We start from the raw sequence: 12,960 nt of genomic DNA, 5'->3' as shown, positions 1-12,960 counted from the left end.
GGCATTCATGCATGCATACTGACTACAATGGATCGAGATTTTTCACTTGGCAGGTTCACGAAATAGGCGGAATGGAATTGATAGCCTGCCTTGATAGAAGAGGATGACGATGATAAGGAGATGAAGATGACAGAGGGATGCAGGATATACACTACGAAAGGATGGAAACCGATAGTAATCATTCCAAACGGCAATGATAACGCAACGATATTAAATTGGACTTCTTCCGGGAAAAGCGATCATTGGATCCCCACGCCAACTACTTGCCTAAATGATGAGAGGGATTTAGAATCGATCCTGGTACTGAGAAATTTTCACTTTCTAGGATACAGGATCTTTCGCAATTGCACACTTAATCAGATCAGAGGGGAGGGAGTCTTTACAAATTTTGCTCCAGTTTTTTTACTGATCACCCTTGAGGATTATCCCATTAGATGCGGTCAGATTGGACACTCTACTTCCTTCCTATGCGACAAGATAACAGGTGGTTGCTGTAAAAAAAGGAGATCTTTGAGTCTCTCATAGAGTTGATGTTAAGTGGAAATAATTCGGCCTCTTTCATAAAATTAGTGCGAATGCCCAAGATGCGTCTTTATTACAAGACCATTCAACCGAAAACGTTATCAGCTGAGACTTGAGGAGCTCCCTTAAAAGAACACCATCATGAAGTCTCTTCCTCAAACCATGCTCAGACAACTGGTTCAACTCCAATCTCTAATCTACATTCTCCATTTCCTGTGACCAAAAAGTTGAGTCTGACAATTTTGGCTTTAGTATTGTTCCTTTCCTTATTGCCTCATCAGAGTACAATGTAATTACTAAAACCGATTAACTTGGTTGGGTTGGATTAATGAGTGAATCGTGGCATGACCATATAACGATCAAATTATCCCATCTCTTCGGATTTACACTTTACAAATACAACCATTAAACCGCCCCCCTTCGATTAAAAGGCCCCCAAAATACATCATGCTCAAACAAGTCTCGGCGAAAGTTGTCCGGCCCAACTGACTTTTCGTTTGGCTGGATTATTGAGAAGCGTCAGGGATTAAAAATCAAGTATGGAAACAAGGGCGATCAGGTTGATACAGCAACTAGGTCTCGGGTATCATCGTTCGATCTCCTTATTCCAGCAAGTTCAAAAGAAGTAGGTGGGTGGTTTTAGACACTGAAGGATGTTCAAAGCAATCAAAAATGCTTCAGGCTGAAGAAAAACCTGCCAAGGATTGGACATGTCCTTCTATCTGCCCACCTGTCTTCAAAACCACATATCGTTTGCCCTAGTTTGGCCAGTGCCAACTAAATCTCAGAAGATTTGAGTAACTATAATGAGGTGTTCTCTGTCATCATTTTCCTTCGCCTTGGCTCTCTCTCTTCATCCAAAGCCATGGCAACACTTACTTTTCTGATCACTTCCCCAATTCGTCATGGGGTTCGATACTCCATCCAACAGATGACAAGGTTTCGTTTGAACGATAGACCCTCAACTGTTAAATATTGGTAAATTGGTGCCAAACGAGAGAAATTTTTCGTTTTTATTTAAAAATTCGCTTTCTGGTTATGAAATGAGATTCGATATCAAATCATAAAATTAGTATTCCAATTGAACTGGAATGTCTCAGGGTTGTTAATCGATGTCTCAATTGGAGCAGAACATTGGTTGACTTATTCAGAGCATGCATGTTTCAGTAATTACGAGTGAATTGCTCCAACCAAAGCCAATTGATTTTGCTTCGAGCTTCCAATATTCGAACTTTCAAGTAAGGAGGAGGATCTCATGATGAGGATGAAAAAGAAACTTTCACCAGTAAACATTTAACAAATGTCGGGACCTTGTCAAGCCTACTCTACAACTACAGTACTCTTTAACCGCTAGGAACGATGAAAGCGTCCTCCATGCATCCAGAGATTAGACACGCTCAACAAAGTGAAACGATGGTAGAACAAAAAAGAATCCCTTTCAATCCTATAAATTCACGTGTAAGCCCACGCCTAACCCACCACTCTAAATGACTCCATTACGTGCTCTGTACTTTGAGCGTATTTGTGTGCAAGCACCACGTTTGTTTACCTGGAGGCCTCAGTTTACTCTGAACCGGATTAGGCCCCGTTGTTTTAGGGTCATATTAGGCCAGAACCGTTCGTTTGAATTGACATGCTTTGAATTGAGATGCGCGGCTATCAATCATTGGCTTTGTTCTAGGAATTATTTCAAAGTACTCAAATACAATTTGTCACAAATTCAAAGTGGGGATCGTCAATACAGGATTCCAGATTGCCCGAAAGTGGTAAGGTTCAAGGCCCTTTGGTTTTAGAACCAAAACTGGTTTATGAAATGGCATTTGGGTGGACGGGTATGAAAAAACGAGCATCGATAGTTTTGGGGGAAGATCAAGTGAACATCCCAATGCTTGGAAATATCCCCAAGGAAAGGCAAGGAGGGTCATAAATCAATTTATTGGAAATACGGTAGGATGGAGAAGTTTGGAGAATAGATGGATGTGTGAGTGTTTTCCTTGAAAATATTTCAGATTTGAACTTAAGGAAATCGGCATTTTCAAGGCAAATGAACGATTCATGCATTCATTCATCTGTTGTCAGATTCTCACTCTCATCATTTATCTCAGCATTTTCGTGATTGACAACCGGTGAGGAGAAGTCAGGATAAGTTCATGAACGTGCCACAAGAAGCAGGAATAAAATGCATCTTTTTCAATTTATTTGGAAATTCTGTGTGACTGAGAATGGAATCTCAGGCCTCCTCCCACCCAACACCATGGCCAAAATCTTCAGCGACTTCAGTCAGACCGGACATTTGTCCGGTTTTGGCAGCTTCACGCCGGCCTGACAACGCCGCACTTTCTAGGTAAAAATTCGGCAGAGAAAACATAATTGTACACAAGTTTCTTTCGAGCCTAATGGAATGACTCAACGTGATGGGAGTGCGATCTTCCGATCAGGAACTGGCGGATGATGGATGCATTGTTGTTTCACATCAAGTAAATCATTCCCTTCAACAACCTCGTTTGCCATGATTTGGTAAACGCGGGATTGGTTTTAAGGAGAACGGAGAGCAATGCATTCATATTGTGCAGTCTACTCACACGCCTTTTCTGCGAGTCCTTGACAAACCAAACCAATCGAACTAACATTTGTGCATGATTTAACCTTGGGAAGGCCGAACCCGGTGGCTTCTATAATTAGTAATCATGAAGAAGCCAATGGCAAGGCAAGACCAGACAGCTTCAGGTAGATAGATGTACGTACGAGTACATGTGGCAGGTCCTAGTTCTCAGGTCTCGTTTACGCTCACACCACAACAATTTCCACAGATGTAACACATTCAAAGCAAGTGCAATATACCTAGTATTTGGAAGGTGGAAATTCCCACATCTCAAAGAAGGCTTACTTAGTCATTGAATGAGATCCCGTTTGCCTTTTTCCTTCTGGGGCAGCATTCTCAGATTCTGCGGTAAATACCCTATCACTTGATCACAACTGGTTCACCGGGCGCAGTCTGGATCTTATTTCTGTGCCATGTTGTACACAAGGGCCTGACAAAAGTACACATGGTAGGCACAGTTCACTCGGTGTTCTACTGCCATAAGTCAGACACAATCACCTGTTCTACGTTCAAGTTGAATCCGGCAATGACTCATCGCTGATGTCAGACCAAAGGAATCGTGGCATCGTTTCATAGAATTGCAAAACTGCCCGGATTCACTTCAACACTTGAGAGACGACAGCCTTTTCTTCCAATCTAGCCACTTTGAATGACTCGATGTTCTTTCGGAGTGAATACAGAGATCCTCGTGACTTTAAGATATAATTATGCTAAAAATAAAGAACATGTAGCCTCAGAGTTGCATTGGTTGGTCACTCGGTAAAGGTGTGTCTCGGGTGAAATACCGACCGAACGGCAACAATGTGAGCACAATGTGGAAGTCATGGTCGGCAATTTGCCTTGCCTTGGCCAAGGTTACCAACATGCAGTAAAACTGTTGTCATTTCATGTTAGAATATCGTGCTACATACAGTAAGTCAGTTAATTGTCCACAGATGCAATTGCTCTTGAGTGAATGTAGGCTACAGGGTCAGTTTCGCGTAAAGGAGATGCAAGCCATGATAAGGTCCTTTTCGGAAATGTCTAAAATTTGCAGACCACCCAACCATGTTGGTGACTTATTTGCACATTTCAACCAAGGATAAGAACGATCTGACAAGTACTGGCAACAAAGGCGAGAATGATTCAGGCCCTCCAGTGAGAACAAAGCGTAAATTTCACTCGGAAATTCCTTGAACAAACTCAAAGTCATTGAATTTAATTCAATCCAATCAAAGATTTCTCTCCTCTCCCCTGCCCCTGTCTTCGATTCATTGTAAGAATGAATGTATGTTCTGTACAGAAGTACGAAATGCCTGTGAGTTGGGATGAGGGATTTTCTCCCATCCATGACGAAGGAAACGTTAAAAAAAATGTACAAACCGTGGTCTTGACCTAATTCAATCCCAGAAGGAAAGACTTCTCCACTAGATGAAGCTAAACTTAAATACAGAATCTACAGACATACATAGCAAACGAAGCGCAGGCCAAGTTGGACAAATCCCAACAGATATGTATTGAGAATTTGTGAAATTTCGGAAAGTAAGTCACCAGATCTCTCGGCTCACGACAAAGGGGGGAGGGGGATGAACAAGGCGATGAAGATTTCTACCCTTCGGCAAGAGGGTGGTCCTCCTCTGGGAATTTTCCCATCCCTCCTCCTACTCCGTTTGCTTGATTTTCGTCAAATTTGAAGATGTTCTTGTTTTCACTCGGATGCCACTTTTGACATTCCTTTGTTATTGCTCTGACTTAACTTGGGTGGGCGTGGGAGGCTTTTGAGGGTCTATCCAAATTCGAATATGACCAATATCAAGACAAGACACCAACCAAACCAAGACAATAGATTATACCATGGTTATGTGGGTAGTCCACTGATCTAGTCAAATCATCGAGATTTAATGAAGCGCATATTTTCCACGTAATGTCATGCTTGAGCGACTGCGTTGGGAACACTTATTCAATCGTGAATTCTGAGGTAAATTCCGCCATAAGCAATCCATATTATGTTTTAAAGATAGGGAGAAAAAAACGGCATGCGCCATGAATGATTGAAAACGGTACCGACAAAGAGCGACGAAGAGGAAATGTACCCTGTGACTGCAAGGCGTACCTCTTTGAAGTGGATATTCTCTTTGGCGTGATCATTAGCATTAACCTCTCAATGTTGGGGGAGAAGGATGTGCGATCATCATTGCTCTTTCAACGCGTTCATTTGTCAAGTTTGCCAATGATTTGCACGCATCCCTCAAAGCCTCCACCTTCTCCCTTCTCATGCTTTCCTCGTTACAAACTCGCAAAAAGATTGGATTCGCCCGGGGATCTCGATAAGGCTCATTTGCTCAATCCCCTTTGACTAGAATTTTTTTTGTGTGCACTGGGGTCTTACATGCAAAATGGGCTCTCTTTGGTCGGGATGTCGAAGATGAGTATGAAAATTCATGAATTTTTCTTGGCACAACCCCTGTAGATTGGATTGGCCAAGATCTTGGCCCATTCATCTTGGGTTGGCCGTTCCAAGGTTGCCCTTTATCTTACATTAGTCAACAACTTTTTCGGTCATATTTGGTACTTGTAATTTGGAGTTGTATTGGGCTGAATGGTGAGCAATGTTCTGTTTTTGGTCGAGCCAAAAACGCCAAAATGCCTTTGGTGGGCGTCGTCGCATTTATCTCGACTTATCTGGGATATCAGCCCACATCAAGAAATACGTTGCTTGTATGTACGACATATACTACAGCAGATTGGTAAGAAATGTTTCCCTCTGGGGAATGAAGGTGAATGAATCATGGGACCCAATTTTTCAGCGAACATGTTTCCATGTCTACCTATATATATCTATGTATGTAGGAAGGTATTAGGACACACCATAACACTCTTTACGGATCAGTTTTGACAACATAAGTGTCAAAGAAAAAAAATATGATATCTGTCTCTTCCACGTTTCCCAGATGGCACATACTTTATGAACAGTAGTGTCTGGCGCAAAAGCCAATTCATCTCGGCTCTCATTCATAATTTACGAAGTGCTCTGAGCCCCGACTATTTCAAAAGCAATGACCTTTAAAAGGTGCCTGGATGCGTGCTAACTTGCACACAAGCAGCCAGAGTCCAATTCAACTCGATTCAAGGGAATGATTAGGTACATCATCCACCATTGCACTCAGCAATATGTCAATCCATCTTACCTGAAGGAAAGTGAGAGTTATGGCTTACTTTATGATCTTCCTGCCGGTGGCACACATTCAAAAGAATCCCCGGACTCACTTTGCATAAATAGTGGGGAAAGTTGAGTGCCAAATCAAGAGACGGTGGTAGTTTCGAATGTGTATCAAGACATTTCTTAAGGCTCCATAAATAGGCGTGACTCGAGGAATCTCATCCGGAAAAGTGAGATACGCTTGGCAGTGAGTGAATGCCTTCTTTCCGTTCATGGTCGGAAATCCAAGATGATCTTTAACTGGCGTAATTCGGTAGACTGATGTTTAGCATGGAATACATGCTCCCCCCCCCCCTTTGGCTTGGAGGGGAAAAATACAGTTCACATCAAAAAGGCTGGCCCAGAACAAAAAAATCCCCTTGGAGCTTAAAGAAAGATTTTCTTTCGGGTGTGGTGGTTTCCATGTCGAATGAGGAACACGTCCACCAGCCAGAGCCATAAAGTGGATTGAAGAGGGGAGACCATTGTATGAACCAACGACGTTTTGGCCCAATTTTTCGGTCTTTGCCAAAATCCTAATGGTTACCCGTCATGAACCAAGTACTCCCAACCAATCCAGTTAATGTACGTAGCAATGGTGTATTACAACACAGATTGAAATTGGGGTCTGAATTGGTGACCTTGATATCTTTCACTTGTGGCTTTCGGTTCGAACTCATAACGTTTAGTGAAATTAAGGATCAAGGCCTCCGCGTAATTGCAACACAAGGCCATGCTGCCATTTCCCATGTGAAGCTTGGGGTGCGTGCTGATATGAGCGCAATTCAAAAATGTTAATGAGGTAGCTCTTGAATACAACGATTGTCCATCGAACAAGGAGCTTGGACGCCAATATTTCAAGTGTCCCCTTGTTCAAGTTCTTTTCGCATTCCACTCTTTAGCACCCAAGTAGGTCTCAAGGAGAGCTAAAATTCGTAGTTCTTCATAAACGTCGAGGGCGAGGAAGTCCATCGTTTGAGAGCTTGTTCTCACGTTCAATCAGTAAATCTGACAAAACTTGGCCTCATCCTCTCTAAATGATCGACAGAGTGGTGACAATGCACCCTCAGCAACTGACAAACACCGGTAATGATGCAATGACCAAACGCTGGACGGACCTTGGTTGACCAATGGATGCCACCACAATGAAGGTAGAAGATCTTGATCTTGAACATCAGTGATTTTCGGAAGTCTCCGGCAAGATCTTGTCATTATTATTCATATTTGACATGGAAATGAGGAGAGAAACCGCCATGATGGTGCAATTCGCAGATGTGATCATCGTCAACGATCGTTTTGCTTACTCTGTGGTGAAAGTTTGGTCAATCCCTACTAGAGCCCCTGTGCACACAGAGTAAAGGCCCATCACCATTCAAATGGAAAATTGGGAGATCCCCTCGTTCACTACCTTCTTCTCTTCTCTCTCTTCCTCTCTCCCCCCAGATTTTCAACTCAGGTGGTCACAATCCCGACTTTGTTACGGCCAATCGGTTCTTCGTTCATCTGCTACTACATCAATCTTCGAAATGGGAGAGACACAAGTGCCTCCTGATGTTTAGGAGAATTATGACAGGTTGGATCTAAAATCTTTTCGAAGGCACTTGTAATCCTACAGGTTCCCCCCATAATGTTCAGTAGCTCCTAACTAGTAAAGACCACCATGTTTTGTTGGGCACATTATGGTATCTAAAAAGACTTCTGAAGCAACAGAACTTGGATTTCAATGCAGTTCCATTCTGTCTGTCCCTTAATATATCGTGGGACTTGCAATGAAGTCAGGTAGAAGAGAAAAGAGAAGCTTGCAATGAACCAAATCGCGGATGAAAGTTGCAATGCAATCAATCATGGAGTTCATCACGACACACATACAAAAAAAACTTTCCTTCGTACAAACACCTAACCCATCAAGCAGACTTGACGAGCACTCATCTAATTAACTGAAGACGTGCTCCCTTTCAGAATGGGAGTCCCGCTGGTTTTTGTATTGGCAAAATTGACGTTCAACTTTCATTGGTTTGTGGTCCGATATGAAATCAAGCCCATACTGAACTCGGCTTGAAATCGATTCCGCCATGACAAGTCAAGAAAAGAACGTGATGTTTTGGACCTGTGTTCACGTAATTTGACACTCGCTTCTCGATCTTCTGAGACAAAGAAGCACGGATAAGAAATCCCACCCACCAGCAGGTTGTTGGCATTTGAATTTGAATTTTACCAAGTCGATTACATAATAAACATTCATGGAGGATGAACATTTCGATGCTGACTAGTGGACACCGGATAGAAATAATGATGAATATCCATGGTGGTATGAACATTACATACAGTATGCGCTACGTACTTGAATATCAAATGCCAAACCAAGTTCCACATCAGAGACCATGCATCTGATGGACAAGAGACGGGCTGACGATATTGGAATTCGACTATTTATTGTTGGTTAAGAGCTCAAGGTCAGTGCTGGGTGTTTACACAATCATAGATGAATGCTAAATTGCATTGGCATTGGCCAATTTGGCGATTGCAGCAATCAATCTGTATAGGAAGAATGCACATGAAGTGAACGACAAGTAACACTAAAGGGAGTGTCCTCTTGGAATAATGCTTAAGGCACCGATCTAATAGTATCTTGCAGAAATGGCCTCAATCCAGGCGGCGAAGTGGATTTCGAATCACGTTCAAAAACATTGAGCTCGATTACCGGACGAATGAATCGTCTTCTTCTTTTCCTTCAGCGCATGAAAATCAAGACGCATACATGCAGTAAATGACTTGGCAAAAACACTTCTGTTTATATGATTAGAGTTGAATCTCACAGAGCTTTGAAGATATCACTTCAATAGCACTTTCGTTCGTCGAGATGATTTTGTTTGCCAAGCCATTTTTTTTCAAAGACAAAATCTATCTGTATCTGGAGATCGTCTATCGTGTATGGGGTTTTACATTTGATTATGTCGCAAGGGGCTCTTTAAAGCCTTCTGAATCGTGCGCAAATTGTGTTCCAAGCCAACAATGGGATTACTTACTCCTGTTGAAAATGATGGAAGGACGACAGTGATTGTGATAGAAGGCCTTGCTCAGCTCGAAAATAATGTCAATTTAATGGAATAGCTTAGGAGATTGTGTGTCTGACGATCCTTGAGAAACTGCTGGATTCCGCCTTCCGTTTATCTATCATCAAAACTGAGACCGAAAGCGAAAAAAACCATCAAAATCTTGTCACAGGAATTGCCTCAGGAGTTTTCTCAACAAGACACTGGCATTTCCTTCATTAGGCAACTTCCTGATAGACGAAAAACAAGTACTAGATGTGTCAGCTGTTGAGTTGCCAATCTCTCTTGCCCTAACCGCAAAGAACACCTTATACAGGTTATAAGTTAAGTATTTGCAAGCTATTTCATTAAGGGTTAATGTGTGCATCTTAATTGCGCATGTGGCAACATTTCCTACGAAGTACATACAAACAGAGACATGATCTCGTAATGACTAATTCGAAGCGAGGGGGTTATCTCGGACTTCTGCTCATGAGAGACGTCAGAGCCTTGCACAAATATAAATCGATCGGATCGATATTTATGTCACCCAGACACTTTTTCCCTCTTATCTCCATGCATGGCAGTCATACTTTGATAGAACGTGAGACATTTTTAACAGAATGCAAGAACAATGTGAGGTTTCAGACTCATTAATGAATGAACAAAGTGAAAACATTTCATTACACCAATGATGTGGAGCTAAGTTATATCGCCAGGGAAAGCGAGTCGACTACGAGATATCTATGGATGAAAGAAACACGTCCGGGAACGTATCACTTGTCTCATTTTCACATTGTAATTAAAGCGACCACGCATCTCAGTCAGCCAGAAATTGCTTCATGATCAAAATCTAACCAGAGAAAACCGTCTTACCTCTAATTTGATGGAAAAGTCTTCAGCAATTCTCTCGTTCTGCTTGCTCAATTCCTCATTCTTGTCCAAAAGAGCCTTTCCCAACTCGGCGGCGAGCACAAGATCCCGTTCTTTCTGTTCCAGTTGGGCGTATATGTCCGCGGTGTTGTGGCTCTCCTCGGCCGAGAACACCCCCGATTCGCTGCCCCCATTCATTTTATTCGGCCTGGATTCCATTTCGAAAATAATGTCGTCCAAGCTGTATTGCTCGGAACCTTTCCGACCTCTAGTGGCGAAATTGGAATCACTGGAAGCCTGCTGGTCCAACGCTGACATGGAGGACATTTTGCAGGACTGCAGAGCCTCGTTGAAAGGTCATGGATCAGTATCCACCTCTCCTCGTTCTCTCTTTCGTGGTGGTCCTGTTGTTCCCTCTAAATGATTCTAGATTACTTTGGTCTGATTTGAAAAATCGATAGGACTCGCGGTTGCCTTGACTACGCACACTGGACCTCGCGTCCTTGAACGAATCGAGCCCCGACGAAGGAAATAATCTACACCTCGCTTGGAATTCCGTCCCAAAAGGCCAGTCGCCAAAAGGCTTCTTTTGGCCCAAGGCCTAATCCGTCGTGTGGCTTCCAATGACAAATAAATACCCAGCCTTGGAGTCACGCGCACATACGTCGCACGTCCACTATTTAGAAACAACCACACACAAGAAGGAAGCAGAATGGTCGATTCTTTTTTCACTGGCCCACTCTTTCCGTGAGCTCAATTTTGGGCAATTTGCGATCCCAACTGACGTAGTACTTCGGGCTCTTGGGTAGGTACTTGACAATAGTAGCTAATAATAGCACAGCAATCACGCGGAATGAACTAGGGACCCCATTCCGATCCGAAAACAAACGGGAATCGTGGTAGCCTCGATTGCTCCCACTCCACGGGGTTCAGTGAATGAATTCTTAAATATATATATATAACAACAATGGACACCAAGTCAAACACCAATTCTCACTCGATTGAACTTCACTTGAACATAAGATTGGCTGTGGTTCACGTCAAGCACGACAACAACAAGAACTGCTACAAGAGTGGGTCTCAAGCGAAAAAGAGATCACGAAACGGAACGGAAGACGGCAATGAACACGGTGTACGGCAGAACGGTGGGTATGAGCGAGCGAGTGAGCGAGCGAGCGAACACCCGACGATTCGGCAAATCAAGAGGCGAGCACCGGACACGATTCCACGATCGAGCGATACTCCAAGTAGCTCCTCTCTTACCTGAGAGCGACATGCACTCACATCTCGGGAAGGCTGGCGACTTTGGGATCGATGGAGATAGATTGCGTTGGTAGCTGCGTAGAGAGCTTTGTCTTTCAAGAAACAATGAGTTTTAAAAAGAGCGAAAAATTTGAAGCCAAACAGGGCACTGGATTTATTTAATTTTTTTAGCTACTTATTTACTCTTTTGAAATAAAGCTCAACAGATGAAGATGGTTGGAATGGTTTCTTTTTGATTTATTATTCTTTTGGTCACGCCGTGTAATACCTGCTGATCAAGGTACAAGAGCGCGAGGTTGATGATTCGATTTAACCGAGTGGTTTTCAGCGTTTTCAGCCCAGTCGGGCATGAACTCCTTGCCGGACCTTAGACGGGGTAACAGTGGTAAGCGCGCCCAACCATAAGTGACAAAGGACTTTTGATGGAAAGAGCCCGGAGTCGTTCTGCAAGGAGAGGTACTAGGATGATTCGTGAGTGCTGGAGTGAGCTAGAGAATAAGCGTATTTCCCGTGTTTACCTGGCCGCTAGAGGGAGTCTCGAGTTGAAAGAGGCTTTTAAATTTAGAGTTTGCAGAGTTTATTCCCGCGCTAAGTAACGCCTCAATTGCGTGCAACCTCGTATAAGCCTGAATTTGTCCGACTCGAGTCATCGGAATTTTCAAAGGAGAAAAACCTAACCCCAATAAGTACTGCTGACGTTATTTACCAGAACCCATAAATGTATCACACAAACGGCGATTGGCATCTACAGCTTGGTTCATTTGAATTGAGACCAGCACTCTGAGTTATAGTTTAAATATGGCATGACAACTTTTATGAGAAATCATATTACACAAAGTAGTTCTTAGCTATTCAATTTATATGATATATTTAATTATTTCCCTTTGGCCTTCACAACGACCTTCAGCCTCCTAACTCAGGTACCTCGACTGGCAAATATTCAGGGTCTTAGAAATTAGGATTTGGCACCGACTTCTAGAGGTTTGTATTTGTAGAAGTCCGTGGATTTGGAGACGAGGGCGGCCAACTAATGACCCCTTGGGCCAAAATGGTTTTAAAATTACCCATCAATACGTAATAGGAGCTCAATTTCTTGAGGACAGCTCTATTGGGGATGAAAAGCTAAAACGACATGTAATTGGCAAAATGTATTCTAACGTGCATCCAGATTTAACTTGATAAGAGGGCGTGCCACGAGGAAAATTCGGGTCTCATTGACAGCGGACCAGAGGCGAGTTTCTTAAAGGTCTTAACTTGGGATTTGGTGATTGGACATTAACCAGAATGGAAATACGCTGAACGTAATTATTCATGCTCATTCTGAGTAACGTCCAAGCCTTATTAACTCCGAGGTAAGAGCGTTAAAAGAGCAGGCTTCAGGTTGTAGAAGATTTACAACTAATTTTCAAAGAATGACTTTATCACAAACCAGTTCTAAGATATGAGTTGTTGTATGATCGTTCAGTCAAGGCTTTAAGCGCTAATGAAAA

The 12,960-nt window shown here is 42.8% G+C and overlaps 1 protein-coding gene across 1 annotated transcript in view; it reads right to left on the bottom strand.

Moving 5' to 3' along the window:
- The window catches only part of LOC131886504 (bicaudal D-related protein homolog), a 17,178-nt gene extending 5,812 nt beyond the window's left edge, over positions 1-11,366 (bottom strand). The window contains exon 1 of the mRNA XM_059234869.1: positions 10,211-11,366. Within this exon, the coding sequence (XP_059090852.1) occupies positions 10,211-10,534 (324 nt within the window). The 5' untranslated portion in view covers positions 10,535-11,366. The remainder of the gene's footprint in view (positions 1-10,210) is intronic.
- Positions 11,367-12,960: the final 1,594 nt, after the last annotated feature.

This window comes from Tigriopus californicus, chromosome 9, assembly GCF_007210705.1.
Source record: "Tigriopus californicus strain San Diego chromosome 9, Tcal_SD_v2.1, whole genome shotgun sequence".
In the NCBI taxonomy this organism is placed as follows: domain Eukaryota; kingdom Metazoa; phylum Arthropoda; class Copepoda; order Harpacticoida; family Harpacticidae; genus Tigriopus; species Tigriopus californicus.
The sequence above is the reverse complement of the archived record's forward strand: the minus strand, read 5'-3'. Positions and strand labels throughout refer to the sequence as shown.